The sequence below is a fragment of the Natrix helvetica genome (genome assembly GCF_964273705.1).
Source record: "Natrix helvetica genome assembly, chromosome: 1".
Taxonomy (NCBI): Eukaryota; Metazoa; Chordata; class Lepidosauria; order Squamata; family Natricidae; genus Natrix; species Natrix helvetica.
Genome location: NC_138548.1, coordinates 13,088,835 through 13,109,735, shown reverse-complemented (window position 1 = coordinate 13,109,735; position 20,901 = coordinate 13,088,835). Strand labels below are relative to the sequence as shown.

Sequence of the window (20,901 nt, the reverse complement as noted above, 5' to 3'; positions counted from 1 at the left end):
AGAAGAGCCGCATTAAAATGTGTAAAGAGCCACATGTGGCTCGCGAGCCGCGGCGTGCCGACCAATGAACTAGGCAAACTATTGTTAAGTCAAGAGTTACATGCATAATTCCACTTTGAGCATCTATAAAGCTTGAAGTTTTAGACACACAATTTAGACACACATTTTTTTTTCCTAGTCAAATGTGCTTTATTGCATAAAAATACTGTTATCTCAGTATTTTCCTGGTTCCTTTCCCAGGGCGAAACAGAGAATCAAGCAAACAGCTTGTAACACCGTGCGTTGAAATAATTCAGACTGTCGATATAGGAAAAGTACGTTTTTATTCCACACTTGGAAGATGCTCCAAAGTTCATGTTCCGTAGCACAAAAAACAAACCTGATCAGCAAGATGTGGAACTCCTAAGCACACACATTGAAGCTTCTTCTGAAAAGCTGCAATTCACCGGCTTTATGTATTTAATGCAAAGTCCTCATTTGCGTGTCCCAAGCTGCCGCTGAAGCATACGTGGCTATTTAAGGACAGAAAAAGGAAAGGAAAGAAATGAGTCTCAGTTGGGTTAGCAGCAGCCTTCTGCCAGAATGGCAAGCGCAGGCATTACAATTACTCAGGGAATATCCCGAAGGTGCTTCTTTTCTCAAGAGACAATTGGACTGTCTTTGTTTCGAAGACGTTTCGCTTCTCCTCCAGGAAGCTTCTTCAGTTCTAACTGAAAGGTGGAGAGTGGAAGGATTTGTATTCCTTGAAGTCACCTGGTCACTTGCGTTCTTTCTGAGAGTCGTTTGAGGCCGTTTGAAGGTTTATCTGTGCCCTATAAACAATATCAATCCTTCTATTCCCCACCACTCAGTCAGAGTTGGAGAAGCTTCTCGGATGAGGAGCAAAACGTCTTCAAGGGAAAACAAAGAAAGGCCAGTTGCTTCTTGAAAAAGCAGCTTTCGGGGGACCATGAATTAGACGTCTGTGAATCTGGGGTAGATACTCGAGGAATGGAGAACTGCATCAGGGAGCTTCATCTCAGCTACTTCTAGACCAAGCATCCCCCATCCAACACCCTATGATTTCTCCTTCCCTCCTCAAGGTTCTCTTTTGCAGACATTCTAGCACTGGCATTTCACTGGTCGACTCTGACTTATTTCCCATAATGCCCTAGGGCAGTGTTGGTGGACCTTTTTGGCACTGAATGCCAAAATTGGAGTGCGGGCGTGCGGGGGGAGCACCAGAAAACGGAAAAGTAGCTTCCTGGCATGCATGGGCGCTCCAGAAAGTTGAACTTCTGGTTTCTGGCATGCGCATGCGCATCAGTCACCTGATCTTTCCATTTCTGGCACACATTTGCGCATGAAGAACAGCTGGCCAGCATGCATGTGTGCAACAAAAACTGGAAGCTCAGCTTCCCGGCACGCGCATGTGCGCCAGGGAGCTGCTCTTCCAGTTTCCGACTTTCCCGCGTGTGCGACCAGCTCGCCAGATCCCGGAAGAGTAACTGGTGACGACTGGCCTGCCTGGAGAGATGGCTCTGCGTGCCACTTCCGACACGTGTGCCATTGGTTCACCATAACGGCCCTAAGGTGCAAACATGATCAGAGCATTGAAGAAAGTTAAAAGGGCAGCTACAAAGCTGCTTTGCATGGAGTGCTAAAAAGAATAAGACTGGGGATACAGTCAATTTACGGCCACAATTGGACCAGAATTTATGCGGCCAAGCAAAGCAACTGTTAAGTGAATCCCTGCAGTTGTTAAGTTACTAACATGGTTGTTAAGGGAATTTTGACTTCTCCGATGACTTGGCTTGTCAGAAGGTCACAAAAGTGTCACTGCGAATGACACAAATATGTGACTGATGCCAAGTGCCTGGATTTTGATTGTATGACCCTGTGTGTGTGTGTGTGTGTGTGTGTGTGTGTGTGCTGCAACGGTCATAACTATGGAAAACGCTCATAAGTCCTTTTTTTCAGTGCCGTTGTGAGTTCGAACGGTCAATAAGCAAATGGCTGTAAGTCGAGCTGTACTCGAAACAACCTGCCGATTCTGTACTGTAGTCACAGCAGATGTGAGCAATGAAATGGCTGATTAATATAAACACCCGTTCAGCACATTACATATCTTATCCCCCCGAGTTCATCCTGCAGAAGAATGAAATGTCAATCCACTCTGCGCAACTCACTTTCCAAGCAGCTGCAGGCATATCAAAGAGGTTTTCCACAACCAACAATTAAGAGGAAGGATGAATATAACCATTCCATCAAGGGATTGTTCTTACTGTATTTGTCCCATAGTGAACATTCTTCATTCAAGAAAGTGTTCAAGTGTCAAGAAAGGATGCGGGCCAGGAACCTGTCCATATTAAAGTGTGATTCTCTATGCATGTCCCCCAACAATGATTACGGTTAAAAAAAAATAGTAGTCCTCTACTTACAACCGCAACTGAGCCCAACATTTCTGTTGCTAAGTGAAACATTTTGCTAAGTGAGTTTTGTCCCATTTTACCACCTTTCTTGCCAGTTTTCTTACCACACTTGTTAAGTGAATCACTGCAATTGTTAAATTAGTAACACAGTTGGTAAGTGAACCCGCCTTCCCCATTGAATTTGCTTCTCAGAAGGTTAGAAAACGTGACAGCAGGACCCAGGACACTGGAACCGTCATAAATATGAATCAGTTGCCAAGCGTCTGGATTTTAATCACATGACCACGGGGATGCTGCAATGGATGTTAAGTGTGGAGAAACGGTCATAAGTCACTTTTTTTCAGCGCCTTTGTAATTTCGAATGGTCCCTCAATGTACTGTTGTAAGTTGAGGACTACCAATACTCTCAGTTTATGGGAGTCATATTGTTCTGACCTAGGCTTCCTTTATCTCCCCTGAAACGCTGCCAGAGACCTAATTGCAAGATCTAAACGTAGCACAGAGTCAAACAGGACTTCTCAGAGTTTGAACCGACTAGATAAATTAATTGCTTCCTGCAAAGGCTCACATCCATTTATTCCTTTTATGTCTTATGGAATGGGCCAATCATCTCCAAGCCTTACTCCTGAGTCGCCTCTTTTTCTTAACTGTTCTTGCCTTCTGGCAGCTCTGCGCATGCGTGTACTGGAAACAGGCTCACACCGTTCTTCTGCCTCGCTGAGGTCAGACTCGGGAGGCTCCGGAGGCAGTACATAACTCCCAGATAGCCCTGGCCCCCTCTCTGCCTCCGACACAGAGCCCTTCTCCGAGCCTTCCCTAGACTGCAGGACTGGCCCAGGTTCCTCCCCAACCCTCCTCACTGTCCGAATCTGCTGCCAGCTCCACAGGCTGCCGGCGGATCACAACACATATTTACCTGTGCTAATAATCCCGTTTTGGCCTCCACTCCATAGTTTCCAAGCTTCTGTGGAGTCTTCTTGGCACTTTCCTAAATCTCTGCGTAGGAAAACATGGCTTACCGAGTTTTCAACAACAGAACAGGTGTGTTCCGTACAATTGTTCAAAGCTGCTTCTCAGGAAAATACTCCTGCACGAAATCATAGATTGTTGACCCCTAGAGAGCTCTCTTCTCCTTCCCGCAATCGTTCTTCTTATTGATTTTGGGAAAGTTCCGGAGGATTTTAATTTTCTTGACTTTTTTTCTTACAAATTGTCCAGCTACTACACACCTCCATATACAGCGAAGCCCTCAGTTATTCATAAACAGGGAAAAGAGAAGCTTCTGAAATGTCTGCAGATGTGATATTGTTTAGGGAAGAGGAACTTGGGTTGTGCACCACTGCTACGTCTTGAGAAGATTCCCTACTCAGGACAGTCTTCCGTATCACACTCCCATTCCCAACAGGGTCCAAAGGGGCTGCTGGAACATAATAAACCAGGAGAGTGTAGGCAGAAACGTTTGCTTGTCTGCCGCGAATACACAACTTTATTTTGCAAAACGAGCCAGGCTAGAGCATGCACAGGGCGGTTCAGACGACCGGGTGACTTCCGATGGTCACCTCCAGGCTGTCGGCTGTGGTAGAATCACCGGTGCGCAAGCAATCCCAGCAAACGATTCCGGGAAGTGGAGGTCCCTCTCCCATTCGTCCGTCTCCGTGTTATACACCTGCACGATACTGGTGACGTTGTTCAAGTGCCAGTTGTATCCCCCCACGACGTAGATCTTCTTCTCTAGCAAGCAACAGCCGGCCTCCGATTGTCCTACCCGCATGGGGCTTACCATCGTCCACTGGTTGGCTTCTGGTAGGTAATACTCCACGGCCAAGACGTCGAAGCAACGGTCGACATGGTCCATGCGGCCTCCCAGGGCATAAATCTTATTGTTGGCGCTGACCATCGCGTGCAAGACGCGGGGTTCGTTCATGGGAGCTTTGAACTCCCACTGATCCAGTGCCGAGTCGTAGCAATGCAAGGCTTTTTTGTCTTCCACGGATATTCCGTACCCGCCAGAGATATACAGCTTGCCTCCCACGGTGGCCCCCGCGTGGCCCCATGTCCTGCGTTTGAGGGGGCAAACAAAGCTCCATTCGTTGGTTCTGGGGCAATATTTTTCTACGGATGCCAAGCTGCCGGATCGGTTCCTGCCCCCCGTGGCATAGACCATGCCACACAACACGTTTAACTGAAACAGGATCCTGCTCTCCTGCATTGCCTGAATGCGCAGCCACTGGTTCAGATGGGGGTCGTAGCGGTAGCAAATGTCCAGGGCCCCCTCACCGCTGCGGTACTGCAGGTGCTGTCCCCCAACCACGTAAACAAAGTTATCTAGGACAGCCACGCAGGTATGGCTAGTCCCCACTTCCATCTCTGTCAGCTCCTTAAACTGGCGTGTGCTGCTGTCGGGCAAATAGTAGACTTTGCCACTTACGGTCCTATCGTTATCGGTGTACGGCGTGCCGCCAAAAGCTATGAGAGAAAGGACATCGGAGCGGATGGCCGTTCGGGGAGACTGCATCTCATGCTGGCGAAAAGGCAGTATTTGGTAGTTGAAAGCTTCGAGGAGGTACTGGCGGCATAAGACGTCCTCCACCATGATGTCAAAGGTCTGGACGCTGTCCACCAGCTCCGAAGATTTCATGAGCGGGAAGCGAATGTGGCAGAGAACCTGGCTGGCACTGCTGCAGCGCGTGGGATCGTACTGCAGCCATCGGATGGCAGCCCGGAAAAGGTCGATCTCACTGCAGCTCTTGAGCTTGTTACTCTGAAGGAAGAAGACTAGTCTTTCCAACGGGAGGTGGAGGAAGTCTTCCTCCTCGGATATCTGAAGGAAATGGTGGAAGGTGAAGGCATCGACGGACTCCTTCAAGGAGGCAAGGCTGAAGGTGGTGGCCATTTGCCCGATGTTAAGGCAGGTCTCAACACTCATGGCCGATTTCAGGAACTCCTCGCACAGCTCCACCACGGGTACCATCTGCAGGAAGACCGCCGCTCCCAGCACATCCTGGATGCAGTCAAGGTCAAGGGTGACTTCGGCACTGTAGGCAAACTCTATGATGTGCTTCAAGCCCTTGGCAGAGACGCCTTTCAGCTCAATCACATCTTGGTTGCTTTCCCTCATCCCACCGGTGAACATGGCCCTAAAAGGATCAAAGAACAGGAGACGACAAGGATGAGATTCACCATTCCTGGACATCCTTCAGGGAGAATCCAAGGTGCTCAGAATCGCCCGAACTGCAAGAGGGACGGCAAATAAATTTGATTTTTTAAATATATATATATATATATTCAAAATAAATACCGGACTAAAAATTTTCAGTTAGCGTATGAATGAAGGCATAAAGGACATTACAATTTATTCAAAACTAGTTTAATAAAGGGGGAGTTAAAGCACAAGAATAGTAATAGGTTACAATTAGTTAGCTTATGTTAGCGTATGGTTGTTAAATGTTTATACTCTGTACTTTGCTCTGGGAGGTCGGGGGGAGGGAGGGAGGGAGGGAAGAGGGAAGGGGTGATAATTGTAAAATGTATTGAAAATTTTAATTAAAAAAACACAAATATATTTGATAAATAAATAAATTTAACAAATAAAATTCAGAAAGAAAGACATTTGATAGATGAATAAATAAATCTTCCACAGGTTGCCAACCGAGAAAGTGTGCAACAAATAACTTGCCTTTTCATTGATCGGTGCGTTGCAGTAAATTACATACGGAGAGTCCTCAACTTACGACCATTTGTTTAGCAAGCATTCAAAATTTACAGTGGCACTGAAAAAAGTGACTTGCAACCAGTCCTTGAACTTACAACCACTGCAGCGTCCCCACAGTCCCTTGATCAAAATTTGGGACCTTGGCACCTGGTATATATTTACGATGGTTGTAGCATCCCAGGACTAGGTGATTGCCATTTGCCATCGGCCCGGCCTGCTCTTGACAAGCAAGTCGATGAAAGAATTTGGTTAACAACTGCATGATTTATTTAACAACTACAGTGATTTGCTTAACAACCGTGGTGAAAAAGGTTGTAAAATCGAGCAGCAGGAGTAACTTAACAATCGCCTTGCTTAGTTAGCAATAGAAATTCTGGTCACCAATAGTGGTTCATAATTTAAGGACTACTCACATGTAAATCCACTTTGAGGTTGTTTCCTCAATGAATAAGCATATTTAAATTATTATAAATGACTTAACGAAAATATGTTTCCTTACGTGCAAAGGCTAAGTCAGTGTTGGTGAACTTTTTCAGTACTGAGTTCCAAAACGGGAGTGCGCATGCACACACGTGTGCCAGAAACCGGCCACCTGGTCTTCTGGTTTCTGCCGTGCATGCGCGAAGAGCAGCTGGCCGGTGTGCATGCACACGCTGGGAAGATTATCTTCTGGTTTTTGGTGTGTGCAGGTGCACCTGGTCTTCCAGTTTCTGGTGTGCATGCGTGTATGAAGAGTAGCTGGCCGGTATGAATGTGTGCACCAGGAACTGGAAGATCATCTTCTCGGTGTGCGCATGCGCACCGGCCAGCTACTCTTCCGGTTTCCGACATTCCCGTGCATGTGAAAACTAGCTGGCCAGCACCCCGGAATCCAGAAGAGCAACAGGTGACGGCTTGCATGCCCGGAGAAATGGGTCTGCGTGCCACTTTTGGCACCATCACGGGGCTAAGTGCTCTTTGTCTCAGAATATCTGCCCCAGCCCTTCCTTGTTTACCCCAGCTTATAAGACCTTCCAGAAGGATCCGACATGTGCAGATGTTAAGATGTTTTTTCTGGTTCTCTGAAACGTTGATGAACCCTTTATATCTTCTCAAATCACTGCCTTTTTAAATGAGCTGTGATGAATTTTGATTTCGTTTTATGTTAAAGACTGTCTCAAGTGTCCCTTATTAAAATAGAACCGAAGGACGGACGGACACACACACAGACACACACACACAGACACACACACACAGACACACAGACACACACACACGCGCGCGCACACACACACACACACACACACACACACACACACACACACATATATATATATATATATATATATATATATATATATATATATATATATGCATAGGAAGCCGTAAAATACATATAGGCGAGCATCGTACAGAATCCTTTTTGAGATACGAGAGAAAAATCTTACATGAAACTTACTGATTACAAAAACAGAATTACAGGTAGAGCTCGACTTACGACAACTTTGTTGTCAACTTTACAATACAATACAATAGCAGAGTTGGAAGGGACCTTGGAGGTCTTCTAGTCCAACCCCCTGCCTAGGCAGGAAACCCTATACCGTTTCAGACAAATAGCTATCCAACATCTTCTTAAAGACTTCCAGTGTTGGGGCATTCACAACTTCTGGAGGCAAGCTGTTCCACTGATTAATTGTTCTAACTGTCAGGACATTTCTCCTTAGTTCTAAGTGGCTTCTCTCCTTGATTAGTTTCCACCCATTGCTTCTTGTTCTACCCTCAGGTGCCTTGGAGAATAGTTTGACTCCCTCTTCTTTGTGGCAACCCCTGAGATATTGGAAGACTGCTATCATGTCTCCCCTAGTCCTTCTTTCTCTTAAGCTAAACATGCCCAGTTCCTGCAACCGTTCTTCACATGTTTTAGTCTCCAGTCCCCTAATCATCTTTGTTGCTCTTCTCTGCACTCTTTCTAGAGTAGGGCAACAAAGACGATTAGGGTACTGGAGACTAAAACATATGAAGAACGGTTACTTTGGATGAGAATTTCCTTTGCTAAGCAAGACAAGGGCAAGTGAGTGATGCCCAATTGTACAATTTTTTTTAAAACCATAGTTGTTAAGCGAACCATTGCAGTTGCTAAGTGAAATGTGGTCATTAAGCAAATCCAGTTCCCCCTATTGACTTTGTTGTCAGAGGTTGACGGAGAAGGTTGCAAATGGTAATCACATGACTCTGGAACACGGCCACCCTTGTAAATATATGCTGGTTGCCAAGCACCTGAATTCAGATTACATGGCTGTGCAGCTGCTGTAGTGGTCATAAGTGAGAGGACTCATTGTAAATCTGGTTTTTTTTTTAATTAAAAACCATTCAATGAAGCCATTATAACCTTGAATGATTGCTAAACAAATAGCTGTAAGTTGACGACTATAGTAGAAGCTTAGCTGCTTTAATGGACACAAAGGTAAAGGTTCCCCTCGCACATATGTGCTAGTCGTTCCTGACTCTAGGGGGCGGTGCTCATCTCCTTTTCAAAGCCGAAGAGCCAGCGCTGTCCGAAGACGTCTCCGTGGTCACGTGGCCGGCATGACTAAACGCTGAAGGCGCACGGGACACTGTTACCTTCCCACCAAAGGTGGTTCTTATTTTTCTACTTGCATTTTTACATGCTTTCGAATTGCTAGGTTGGCAGAAGCTGGGACAAGTAACGGGAGCTCACTCCGATACGCGGTGCTAGGGATTCAAACCGCTGAACTGCCGACCTTTCTGATCGACAAGCTCAGCGTCTTAGCCACTGAGCCACTGCATCCCTCGTTTATAATGGACACAAAACCAGAACATAAAAACCGCCCTGCTGTATCAGTCCATCCAGCCCTCCATGCCGTATCAAAACAGATGCCTCCAAAAAGAGGAGAGCGAGAACAGTGCTCTTTCACAGCTGCTCGTATAAAGCTGATACAGGTAGTCCTCCACTTACAACAGTTCATTTAGTGACCATTCAAACTTACCACAGCGCTAACAAAAGTGACTTATGACCGTTTTTCACACATACGACCGTTGCAGCATCCCCATGGTCACATGATTCAAAATTCGGATGCTTGGCAACTAGCTCATATTTATGACCATCGTAGTTTCCCGGAGTCACATGATCCCCCCCCCTTTTTTTTTTTGAGACCTTCTGAAGAGCAAAGTCAAGGGGGAAAATCCAGATTCACTTAACAACTGCGTTGGTAACAAATGCAACGATTCACTTAACAACGGTGGCAAGAAAAGGTGTCAGGAAGTTTCTCCTTCATTCTAGATTGGTTTCCTCCTTGGTAAGTTTCAAATCCGTTACTTCTTGTCTTGCCTTCAGGTGCTTTATAGAATAGGCCAACCCCCCACTTTCTTGTGGTAGCCTCTCAAATATTGGAAGACTACTATCATGTCACCCTTAGTCCTTCTCTTCATTAGACTAGACCTGGGATGGCGAACCTATGGCACGTGGGCCAGAGATGGCAGGCAGACCCCTCTGTGGGCACATACATCGTTGCCAACTGCTAATTAATACCACTGCTAATTAATACCACTGCTGTTAATACCACTTTATAAGGCCTTGGTAAGGCCACACTTGGAATACTGCATTCAGTTCTGGTCGCCACGATGTAAAAAAGATGTGGAGACTCTAGAAAGAGTGCAGAGAAGAGCAACAAAGATGATTAGGGGACTGAAGGCTAAAATATATGAAGAACGGTTGCAGGAACTGGGTATGTTTAGCTTAAGAGAAAGAAGGACTAGGGGAGACATGATAGCATTCTTCCAATATCTCAGAGGTTGCCACAAAGAAGAGGGAGTCAAACTATTCTCCAAAGCACCTGAGGGTAGAACAAGAAGCAATGGGTGGAGACTAATCAAGGAGAGAAGCAACTTAGAACTGAGGAGAAATTTCCTGACAGTTAGAACAATTAATCAGTGGAAAAACCTGCCTCCAGAAGTTGTGAATGCCCCAACACTGGAAGTCTTTAAGAAGATGTTGGATAGCCATCTGTCTGAAACGGTATAGGGTTTCCTGCCTAGGCAGGGGGTTGGACTAGAAGACCTCCAAGGTCCCTTCCAACTCTACTATTGTATTGTATTGTATTGCTTTTCTAGTTTCTGGCACATTCATGCGCGCCGGCTAGCTGATCTTCGTGCATGTCATCCACCTGGTCTTTGGATTTCGGGCGCTCTGCCATGCGTGAAGACTAGCTGGCCGGTGCAGACGCGCATGCCAGAAACCTGAAAACCAAGTAGCCGCCGCCCGCATGCGCACTGCCCAATGGGTCTCTGGGGCTCCGACACATGCACGCACCCATTCCAGTTTGGGCACTCGTTGCCGAAAAGGTTCCCCCTCACTGGACTTAGGCCTACCCAGTTTCTGCAATCGTTCTTTGTATGTTTTAGCCTCTGGCCCCCCTACAGAAAACGATGAGCTGCAGTTTCCCTTCTCTTATAGGGAAGGACTGAAAATGCTTTGTGGCTACAGAGAAGAGCTGAATATCAAGAAAAACACGGTCAACTTATAATTATCCTGATTTCTGAGGAAAAACTGTCTTGCAATCTCGAAATCCAGATTAGAGCGACAGCTGCCAAATCGTCTTTAATGCCGCCGCTTTCCTTTTACCCTTCATTTGCATCAAAATCAGAGCTGCAAAGGGAAGATTATGTTATTCATTCTTCCTCCACGACCCGCCAAACACCCAAGTTACAAGAGAAACCCTTGAAGCAATTATAGCTCCACAGCAAGCCCACACCGGGCCCCATTGTGTGGTGCACAGAATCCGACAGAGCCATTCGCGTCTGGTGGGAGATCTTTCGCCCCCCTCCCCACCCTTAATTGCTTCTTATTATGAAGAGCAATAAACCTCTGGGGTTGATGTTACTAGGGAAACAAACACCAATCCAAAAAACAAGGACCACGGTGTGTGCAGATGCTCACAGATATACACGCAGCAGGCACAAGGGAGGCAAGCGTCATCGCAGACAGACAGAAGGCGGGAGACACAAGGTTTGAAACGGGTAAGATGTCAACTCGCGAAGCCCAGAGGTCACTTTGGAAAGGTCTGAATCCAACTGACTAATGATTCAGAGCCTTAATCATCATCTCCAATGGGGCATTTTCACAGCCTGCCCCATAACAACCGGAGCTAGTGTGTAGTGTGGCGGGAGCATGTGCAGCAGAGGTGGGTTCGTACCGGTTTGGCCGAGTAGGTAGTAACTCGGCCGCCCACACACCCAAACCAGTTCTATTGTCGGTGGCACCATCTTTATTTTTGGTTTGGCACATGCACAGAACTATCTCCACTGCAGAAATGTAATTCCCCCCCCCTTCTAATGTTCTGCGCATGCACAGACCTTTTTAGTGAGTGGAGCATGCATAAGGGGTGCGCGCAAGCGAGCAAAGCAAGTGCGCATGCGCAAAAAAAATGTGCAACGAACCAGCAGTAATGCCGGTAGCAAACACCACCACCCCGATTTGCAGGTAATCCTCGATTTATGACCAGTTCCTTAGTGACCATTGAAAGTTTATGTACGTATTTATTAAATTTCTATGTCACCCACCTCACTGATGGAGCAAGCCTGGGGAGCTTAAAGTTGCAATGGACCTCCCAGGGGTACTTATAAACCAGTTCCAAATTTCTGATAGGTTCCCCCCCCCCCCCCCCCCAGTCACACAATCACATTTTGGGTGCTTAGCAGCCAGCCTGCATTTATATCCATTTGCAAATCATGTGACCACCTTTTTACGATGATTTTGCTAAAAAAAACCAACCCAGCAATTTTAGTTTTTAATAGAACTGCTTTACACCAAATAGTTGGTTTGCTTTAAAACCACAGTGTTTGCTTAACAACTGCTAGAAAAAAGGTCATCAAATTGGGTTGGTCATGTGTGTGACCTGCTTTATGACCATCATGGCTTACAATCATAATTTACAATTAAAAAAACTGCATTCAGTTTTGGCCGCCACGATGTAGAAAAGATGTGGAGACTCTAGAAAGAGTGCAGAGAAGTGCAATGAAGATGATTAGGGGACTGGAGACTAAAACATATGAAGAACGGTTGCAGGAACTGGGTATGTCTAGTTTAAGAGAAAGAAGGACTAGGGGAGACATGATAGCAGTCTGCCAATATCTCAGGGGCTGCCACAAAGAAGAGGGAGTCAAACTATTCTCCAAAGCACCTGAGGGGAGAACAAGAAGCAATGGGTGGAAACTAATCAAGGAGAGAAGCAACTTAGAACTAAGGAGAAATTTCCTAACAGTGAGAACAATTAATCAGTGGAACAGCTTGCCTCCAGAAGTTGTGAATGCCCCAACACTGGAAGTCTTTAGGAAGATGTTGGATAGCCATTTGTCTGAAGTGGTGTAGGATGTCCTGCCTGAGCAAGGGGGTTGGATTAGAAGACTCCAAGGCCCCTTCCAATTCTGTTATTCTATTCTATTGAATAATGGGCACCCTCCATTATGGTGATAAGATGAGATTACCCTGGAGTCTGCTCCAATCTCAGAAGGGATGGTGGATGCTCTCCAGAAAGAATATGAAAATCTGAGCCAGAGGTGATCACTTTGGCATCTTTAAAGTAGCATGCTGGTTAGGGAATTTTGGGAGCTGAAATCCACAAGTCTTAAAATTGCCAAAATTGGAAACCCCTGATCTAAGCAAAATCCCACCAATTTAGGTAAAAAATGAGCAGACTTTGAGTATATGTTTTATTCATCAGAATGAGTGCAAGAAATATACACTTCAAAAAAGGAAGATATATGGTGACTCAGGACACATTCCGAAGTTAGAAAATTGTTCTCAAAGCAAAGCTGGTCTGGTCTTCATCCTATTCATGATTGGGTTAACTTTATCTTATTTCAACATATGAATTTAGGCAATAAAAATTATGAGGTTCTGGGAATCAGGAGCAAAATACCAAAGCAGGGTGATGGTTGTGAATTTATATTAAAATAACATAGTTGTAAGTATCACAGGACCATTTCCTCCCTGTTAATATATCAAAAGGCATTTAAAATGCTGTTCTTCTTCAAAGCACTCAAGAAACAAGTCTAAATTACAGATGTAATCATCCAGCAAATAAAAGATAGCTGGTTGTTACCTTTTTTGATGCACAAAATGATGTGTTGGTTTGATAATTATTGCTTATTACTGCTTTCACTGTTTCATTGTACTAATGTTAAACTTAGAGGTTATAATTGAATGTAATGTACCGTATTTTTCGGAGTATAAGAAAAAGAGGCTGAAAATCTGGGTGCGTCTTATACACTGAATACAGCATTTTCTTTACCTCCTGAAGCCCCGCCCTCTTCACCAAAATGGCCATGCATAGCTTGTAGGAGGCTTTCAGAGAGCTCCTAGGGGCTGGGGAGGGCAGAAATGAGCAAAAAATGGGCTGTTTTTTGCTCAATTTTGCCGCCGCCCCAGCCCCAGGAGCACTCTATAAGCTTCCTAATATACTTTTTTTGACAAAAAATGGACCTGTTTTCGCAAAAAACGGTCCGTATTTTGCTCGTTTTTGGCCCCCCCCCCCCGAGGAACAGTCTACAAACCTCCAAAGGGCTATTCATGCCCTTTTTATGAAAACAAAAACAAAAACGGGCCCGTTTTCGGGAGATTTGCAGAGTGCAAAAACTTTTTTTAAAAAATTTGCCTCTTCCAAACGTTGGTGCATCTTATACTCCGGTGCATCTTCTATTCCGAAAAATACGGTAAATAAATGTAAATCAATCAATATTCAGCTCAAGAATTGGTAATCTCACTTTTTTTTTCTTTCCAGAAATCTGCTTCTGGCTTTTACCCAGCATTCTTCATCAACCTATTTATTTTGTTTTTGTTTTGTTCTGTCCATTTCCCCCTTACACCCCAAGTATACCTATTAAGATGAAAATGTTATTGTTTTCAATTAATACTAAAACATTAGTGCATATAACAGGGGTGTCAAACTCAAGGCCCAGGGGCTGGATCCGGCCCATGAGGTGCTTAGATCTGGCCCGCGGGGCCACCCTGGAAATATTGAAGGACTGGCCCGCAGTAAGCTCTGTTTTCACTGGCGGAGGGTGGCAGAAGGCAGTCACAGGACAAAACAGAGCTCGGGAGTCTGTTTTCGCTGGCAGAGCTCTGGGGCCACCACAGGCACCCCTGACATGAGTGATGTTGAGCTGGCCACGCCCACCCTAGCTCCCCAAGGCCAAACACAACCCTGCTGCGCCCCTCAATGAAATCGAGTTTGACACCCCTGGTTTATAACAACCCATCAAAGTTTGATTGGTATTGCACTGCATGCATTTATGCCGACTAATAAATAGCAAAATTCCTTTTCCTTTTAGGAATGGAAAACTGTTTGCAAGAAAACATAACACCTGACTCATCTAACTATGGTACCAAGCACAAGCAACGCGTAAATTTATGATGGAAAGAATGCAAAAGGAATCAGGCTAGAATTATGGGTATCAGCCCTTGAGATGAAGGTTCTTTCTTTATATAATTTAAAAGCTGCCTGAACCTCAATCATTATAAATGACTTATGGTTTAAAAGGAGAAATTTGTTTTAAAAAGAAGTGTATATCCAGAAGTGTAAAGCACACAGAACAACAAAATTAAAATCTAAAGTGGCTCAACCGCCTACTGACTTATCATCCGGATGGGAGCCACACAGATACTTTGAGTTTTTTCAAGAGGCTGGTATCATGAGTGAAGAAGTACTTTCTTTTGTGTTTATGAACAACATACCAAAAAAATGAAAGTATAGGATAATTAGAGAGAAACAGACTTGATGGCTACCTGCAGATGAATGAATGAATGAATGAATGAATGAATGAATGAATGAATGAATGAAGCAGTGTTTCTCAATTTTAAATATGTGCTGGGGAATTTTATTTATTTTATGTATTAAATTTTTATGCCCCCCCCCCTCTCCCCTACAAGGTGACTCTGGGGATTCTAGGAGTTGAAACTGGCTGGAGAAATCTAGGAGTCTACACATCTTAAAGTTGTCATGTTTGCAAACACTGATTTAAATTATTTGGGAAGGGATGAGGGATGAAAATCACCTCCATTCCACAGGGCATCCACTGATGCAACTTTCCCAGTGCCTGGAAGAAAGTGTGATGGTTTCTGCCCAGTGGTGGGATTATTACTGGTTCTGTGGGCGTGGCTTGGTGGGCGTGGTGTGGCTTGGTGGGCATGGTGTGGCTTGGTGGGCATGGCTTGGTGGGCGTGGTAGGGAAACGATACTGCAAAATCCCCATTCCCTCCCCACTCCAGGGGAAGAATACTGTAAAATCTCCATTTCCACTCTACTTCACGGGAGGGATATTGCAAAATCCACATTCCTTCCCCACTCCAGGGGAAGGATACCGAAGGCAGCTGACAACTGTCGGACGGCCCTGGCCCCATCTCTGCCTCCAATGCAGAGCCCTTGTCAGAGCCTTTCCCAGACTCCAGGACTGGCCCATGTTCCTCCCCAACCTCCTCACTGTCTGAGTCTGCCTCCAGCTCTGCTGGCCACTGGTTGGCCACAACAATGCCTGCCCTCCTTGCATGAAAGCCATCTGCTGAGCAATACAGGTAGTCCTTGACTTATGGTCATAATTGAGACCAGAATGTCCATTGTTAAGTAAGGCAGTTGTTAAGCGAGCCAATTTTACACCTTTTTGCCACCATTGTTAAGAAAATCACTGCATTTGTTAAGTGAATCTTGTGGTTGTTACATGAATCCGGTTTCCCCCATTGACTTTGCTTGTCAGAAGCCATCTGGGAAAGTCACAAATGGCAATCATGATTCTGGGACGCTGCAACTGTGGTAAAAACATGGTTTTGACTTTTGATCATGGGGAATGCTACGATGGCCGTAAATGCAAAGACTGGTCCTAACACTGCTGTAACCGCACTAAAAGAATGATTGTAAATCAAGAATTAATTATAGCCCTCACTCGCAAACTGGATATTTAAATTTCGTAACCAGACCAGTAAATTTTATAACGAGCCAGAACACAGAGTTGTAGTTGATTGGTTGGAGAGATGGCCCCTGCATGAGGCAATCTACAATATGGTTGGTTGCTGGGTATAAAGGGGGAGTTTCTCATTTTCCCCGCCTTTTTCTTCTGTGGGCTTTGTATGCTGATCTGTGATTTACCTGACGATTTACCTCATGATGTTGTGATGTGCCTATCTTGTCGGCTGTAAAATATATTTATTTATATAAAACTACACATTTGTGACAGCCTCCCTGACTCCATTTGGACACCCGCTGGCCAATTCCCTGACACAAACCCACCATTTTGTCCGTGACCAACTCGGTCAATGTGGTTTGAAAGAGCAGAAAACAGTTTCCATAAGGACAGTTGAGCCTGTCTCACCTGAAGTAGTCACTGCAGGCCGCTAAAACAACTTTGTGCACCTGAAAGACCTCATTGTTGATGGTGAGGACGACATCCAGCAACTGGGCCTGAGCCCGCAAAGAAGCCAGGCCATGCAAGAGGGTCACACTATGGCCCGGAGCAGAAAAAGTGCATTTCAATGTGCTGTTCTTGTCCGCCATGCTAGAAAGGGGTGGGGAGAAAGGGGGGGGGGATAAATTATAAGGTGCTTTTTACAATTTTTTTCAAGTTTTTTATTTTTAAAAAATATATATAAAATCAATACGTGAACAGTGTGGCACTTGGGTGTCACACATTCTAATACGAATAGAACTAATGAAATTAATCATAATTTTTACATTCAATCAACTCATGTATTTCTAGCAATAATACACATTTATATTAGATTACAATCCATCATCATTCAATTATTCCATGTTGTATATTATTATTACTTTTATTATTATAAAGTGTATGCACTAATATTCCCCCTTCTCTTGTTTCTATCACTTATGCTAGCCTTTAATCATATCACATTTTGTTAAAAAACTACTCCCTATCCTAACTTCTAATCATGTCACCCACTTAAAAGCAAAAAAAAAAAAAAGGGAAGAGAGAAAGAGAGAGGAGAGCAAATCAGAACAACAAATAGAAGGATCGTCCATCCATCGTCTACGGCCCGCTTCGATATTTTAAAGCTACGCTTTAGAGAGAAAGAAGGAAAAGCAAATCAGAACAATAAAAAAAGAGAAACCATCCATCATCCCTTGCCCGCTTCAATACTTGGATTGCTATGCTTTTTCTATTGACTTGCCTCCCCAATTCCTCTCTTAGATCTTTATCTCTAACTTCATCTGCTTCTTGACTATTCAATCTAAGCACTTCTCCCACCTCTACCCTCGTCCACTGCCCAGTTCCTAGGTTTTCTACCCTGGCCCTTTTTTTTTCTTGATTTGGTCATATAGGTAGGTCCAGGCCTTTGAGCTTTTTGATTACCCTTTTCTGCAGTTTTTCCAGTTGTACAATACAAGTACTCTTCAACTTATCATTCAGAATTACACCTATGGAGGGGATTCTCATCCTGGTCATGGCTGTGCCAATGGTACTTTTTCAAAACACATCTGAACTTCCTTGATTTTTGCTTTCCTTGAAAACATTTCGCTTCTCATTCCGGAAGCAGAACTGAAGAAGCTTCTTGGATGAGAAGCAAAATGTTTTCAAGAAAAAAAGAAAGAAACTTCAGTTGTCTTTTGAAAAAAGCACCTTCGGGATGCCTAGAATTACAGTTGTAAGTTGTGCCAGGCATTAAGTGGGTCACTATGTAACTGCACCTGATTTTACTATCTCTTTTGCCCCAATCGTTAAGCTAGTACTACAGTCATTAAATGAATGCCGTGGTCATTCAGCAGATCCATTATCTGCAATGGGCGTTTTTAGGTTTCCAGCCAAAAAAACCATCATTAATTATGGCAGTGTTTCTCAACCTTGGCAACTTGAAGATGTCCGGACTTCAACTCCCAGAATTCCCCAGCCAGCAAATGCTGGCTGGGGAATTCTGGAAGTTGAAGTCCGGACATCTTCAAGTTGCCAAGGTTGAGAAACACTGAATTATGGTAATGTGACTGAAGGGCTGCTACAAACAGCCATAAATGAGGGCTGATTGCCAAGTGCCGCAAATGCAATCACATGACCAGGGCAGCACTTCAAATCCTGAATGTAAGTATCCCGGAGAGGTCCGTTGTAATTTCGAATTACTGCTAAACAACCAGTCATAAATCAAGGACTACTGTAGAGAAGGGAACAGATGTATATACAGTTTGAGGACAATGTATGCTATTCAAAACTGCCACACTGCCAATTTTGCAAGGAAGTGTTAGTATTACCTGCTGTGCAAAGGTCTCTCAAACCGGAGGAACATTTACTCAGTGGTTCGCAACCTTTTGGCCATGCAGCATGGCCATGGACCAGTGGTGGGGTTGCTCTTACCATCGCTGCCGGTATGCTGCTCCTGGGGCCATGTGTCCTGTTTGTGCATGTGCGCTGCGCACGCATGCGCAATCCATTGCCCTTGCGATGCCCAGTTGCTTGTTGAGGCTCGCGCAGGCATCGCATGCTGTGTGTGCATGCGCAATTGGCCAGTTGCTTTAAAAACAGGTATGGAACGCGAGCAGGCGGGCCACATGAGCCACCGTTCCAGTACGCTATCAGCTGCTCCCGGCTACTACCGGTACGTCTGTACGGGACCTTACCCGCAGGAACCTACCACTCCCATTGACTTCCCAAGACTTAACTCAAGATTTAAAACATAATATTTTTTAAGCCTTCATGGACAGACCACGGGTTGAGAACCACTGTTTTATCCCTTTTTATACAGGAATGAAGGGGAAAAGGCCCCATCTTCTTACAAAAATTTAAGCCTTCTTCAAGGTCATAATTCAAGAAACAGCTTCACACTCCATTGTGGTTACCAATGGACCCTAACCATACGCACGTTCCACTTCTTTAATAAAAATGAAGACAGGAAAAGTAATCTTGGAATATATGAAACTGAACATGGTATATGGGGTCCTTGCTGCTCTGTCAGCTTGGTGGTTTTCTTGCAGACATTTCATTACCTAACTAGGTAATATCATCAGGGCTAGGGGGGAGATGGGTTTTCTCTCATTTTATATACTAGTGCAGGAGTCAGCAATCTGTGGCTCTGGAGCCGCATGTGGCTCTTTCCTCCCTCTGCTGCGGCTCCGTCACCGGTTGGCGCCACAATTTTCAGAGGAGCTTCCGGTGGTGGTGGTGGTGGTGGTGGTGAGAAGCACAGTGCGCCAGGAGAAGACTCTATGGCAAGGGGAGGGTTTTCCAGTTGTCTCCACAATTGATAGGGCTTTCAATTATGACAGGTAGAGGAAAAAGTATGCTGCGCTAGGAGGAGACTCTATGGTGGGGGAACTGAACTTCCGGTCAGCTCCAGAATTGAACAGGGGGCTTCCGATTAGGACCTTTGTGGCTCCCGGTGTTTTCTTTTCTGTGGGAAATGTCTCCAAATGGCTCTTCGAGTGTTTAAGTTTGCCGACCCCTGTACTAGTGGCTTGGTCTTGGTTGATTGGCTTGTTGTTTACTGTTAGCTGGTTTGGCAGTTCTTTGATTGGGGTATTGTTTGCTTTTTCATTGTTAGTCTAATGTTAATTTTGGTGCTAATCTCTGCTCATCTGGATGCTGATTGCTGGAGAGGTGGTATATTGGTCTTTTGTTTCCTTTTTAGCTTTTTGATTGCCTCTTTTGAATGGTATGTAGATGTTGTTTATGTCCATGTGCCTGTGGATGGCCGATTGTTTGAGTGCCAAGCTTCCAGGAATTCTCTAGCATTTTTGGACTTGGCTTGGTCTAAGATACTCACGGTTTCCAAGCTGAAACTATGGTTTCAACCGAGATCGTGATATAATTTAACCTTTTCATTGAAAAGGCTTTAGAATGAGGAGTGGAGAGAGGAGTGGGGGGGAGGTCACATTACAGAATGTGAAATAATGGCATTTAAAAAAACAACACTTTAATGCCTTGTGGCCTTGCAGTCCCATTGTTTGTGTTACTATAGTTGTGAAAAAATAAAATGCAGAACAGCATCTGTTCCTTGGCTGAGGTTCCAGGAAAGGCACAAAAGAAAACCTTGAGTGATTCTTTGCCAAGGCCCACATGCCACGATTGTGGTGATCGGTTGGTAATGTTTGCGTGGAGATGCATACATACCGTTTCAACCAATCCAGAACTTACTTTGGGAGCCTGGAAGAAACAGGAACTTGTGTTTTTAGCTAAGAGGAGTTTATTCTTTTAAGAAAGCTTAACTTTCCTCTGGAAAGGCTCTAACACTGGGAAATGTAGAAGGAAAGAAAACAGCAGCAGCAAAGGGGATAGAATTGGGTACTATACAATAATACAATACAATAGTAGAGTTGGAAGGGACCTTGGAGGTCTTCTAGTCCAACCCCCTGCCTAGGCAGGAAATCCTATACCGTTTCAGACAAATAGCGATCCAACATCTTCTTAAAGACTTCCAGTGTTGGGGCATTCACAACTTCTGGAGGCAACTTCTGTTCCACTGATTAATTGTTCTAACTGTCAGGAAATTTCTCCTCAGTTCTAAGTTGCTTCTCTCCTTGATTAGTTTCCACCCATTGCTTCTTGTTCTACCCTCAGGTGCCTTGGAGAATAGTTTGACTCCCTCTTCTTTGTGGCAACCCCTGAGATATTGGAACAATGCTATCATGTCTCCCCTAGTGGAGGACATGAAGGAGAAGATCTATATATGTCAGTGTTTCTCAATCTTGACAGCTTGAAGATGGGTAGACTTCAACTCATGCTGGCTGGGGAATTCTGGGAGTTGAAGTCCAACCGTCTGGAAGCTGCCAGGGTTGAGAAACACTGATCAAT

At 44.8% G+C, this 20,901-nt stretch overlaps 1 protein-coding gene across 1 annotated transcript in view; it reads right to left on the bottom strand.

Annotated features, from left to right (window-relative positions):
* Positions 1–177: 177 nt before the first annotated feature.
* The window catches only part of KLHL26 (kelch like family member 26), a 33,629-nt gene continuing 12,905 nt past the window's right edge, over positions 178–20,901 (bottom strand). Inside the window, exons 2-4 of the mRNA XM_081959068.1 lie at positions 16,483–16,665; positions 3,328–5,548; positions 178–512 (exon numbers count right to left, since the gene is read on the bottom strand). Coding sequence (XP_081815194.1) covers positions 3,967–5,548; positions 16,483–16,665 — 1,765 coding nt within the window. The 3' untranslated portion in view covers positions 178–512; positions 3,328–3,966. The remainder of the gene's footprint in view (positions 513–3,327; positions 5,549–16,482; positions 16,666–20,901) is intronic.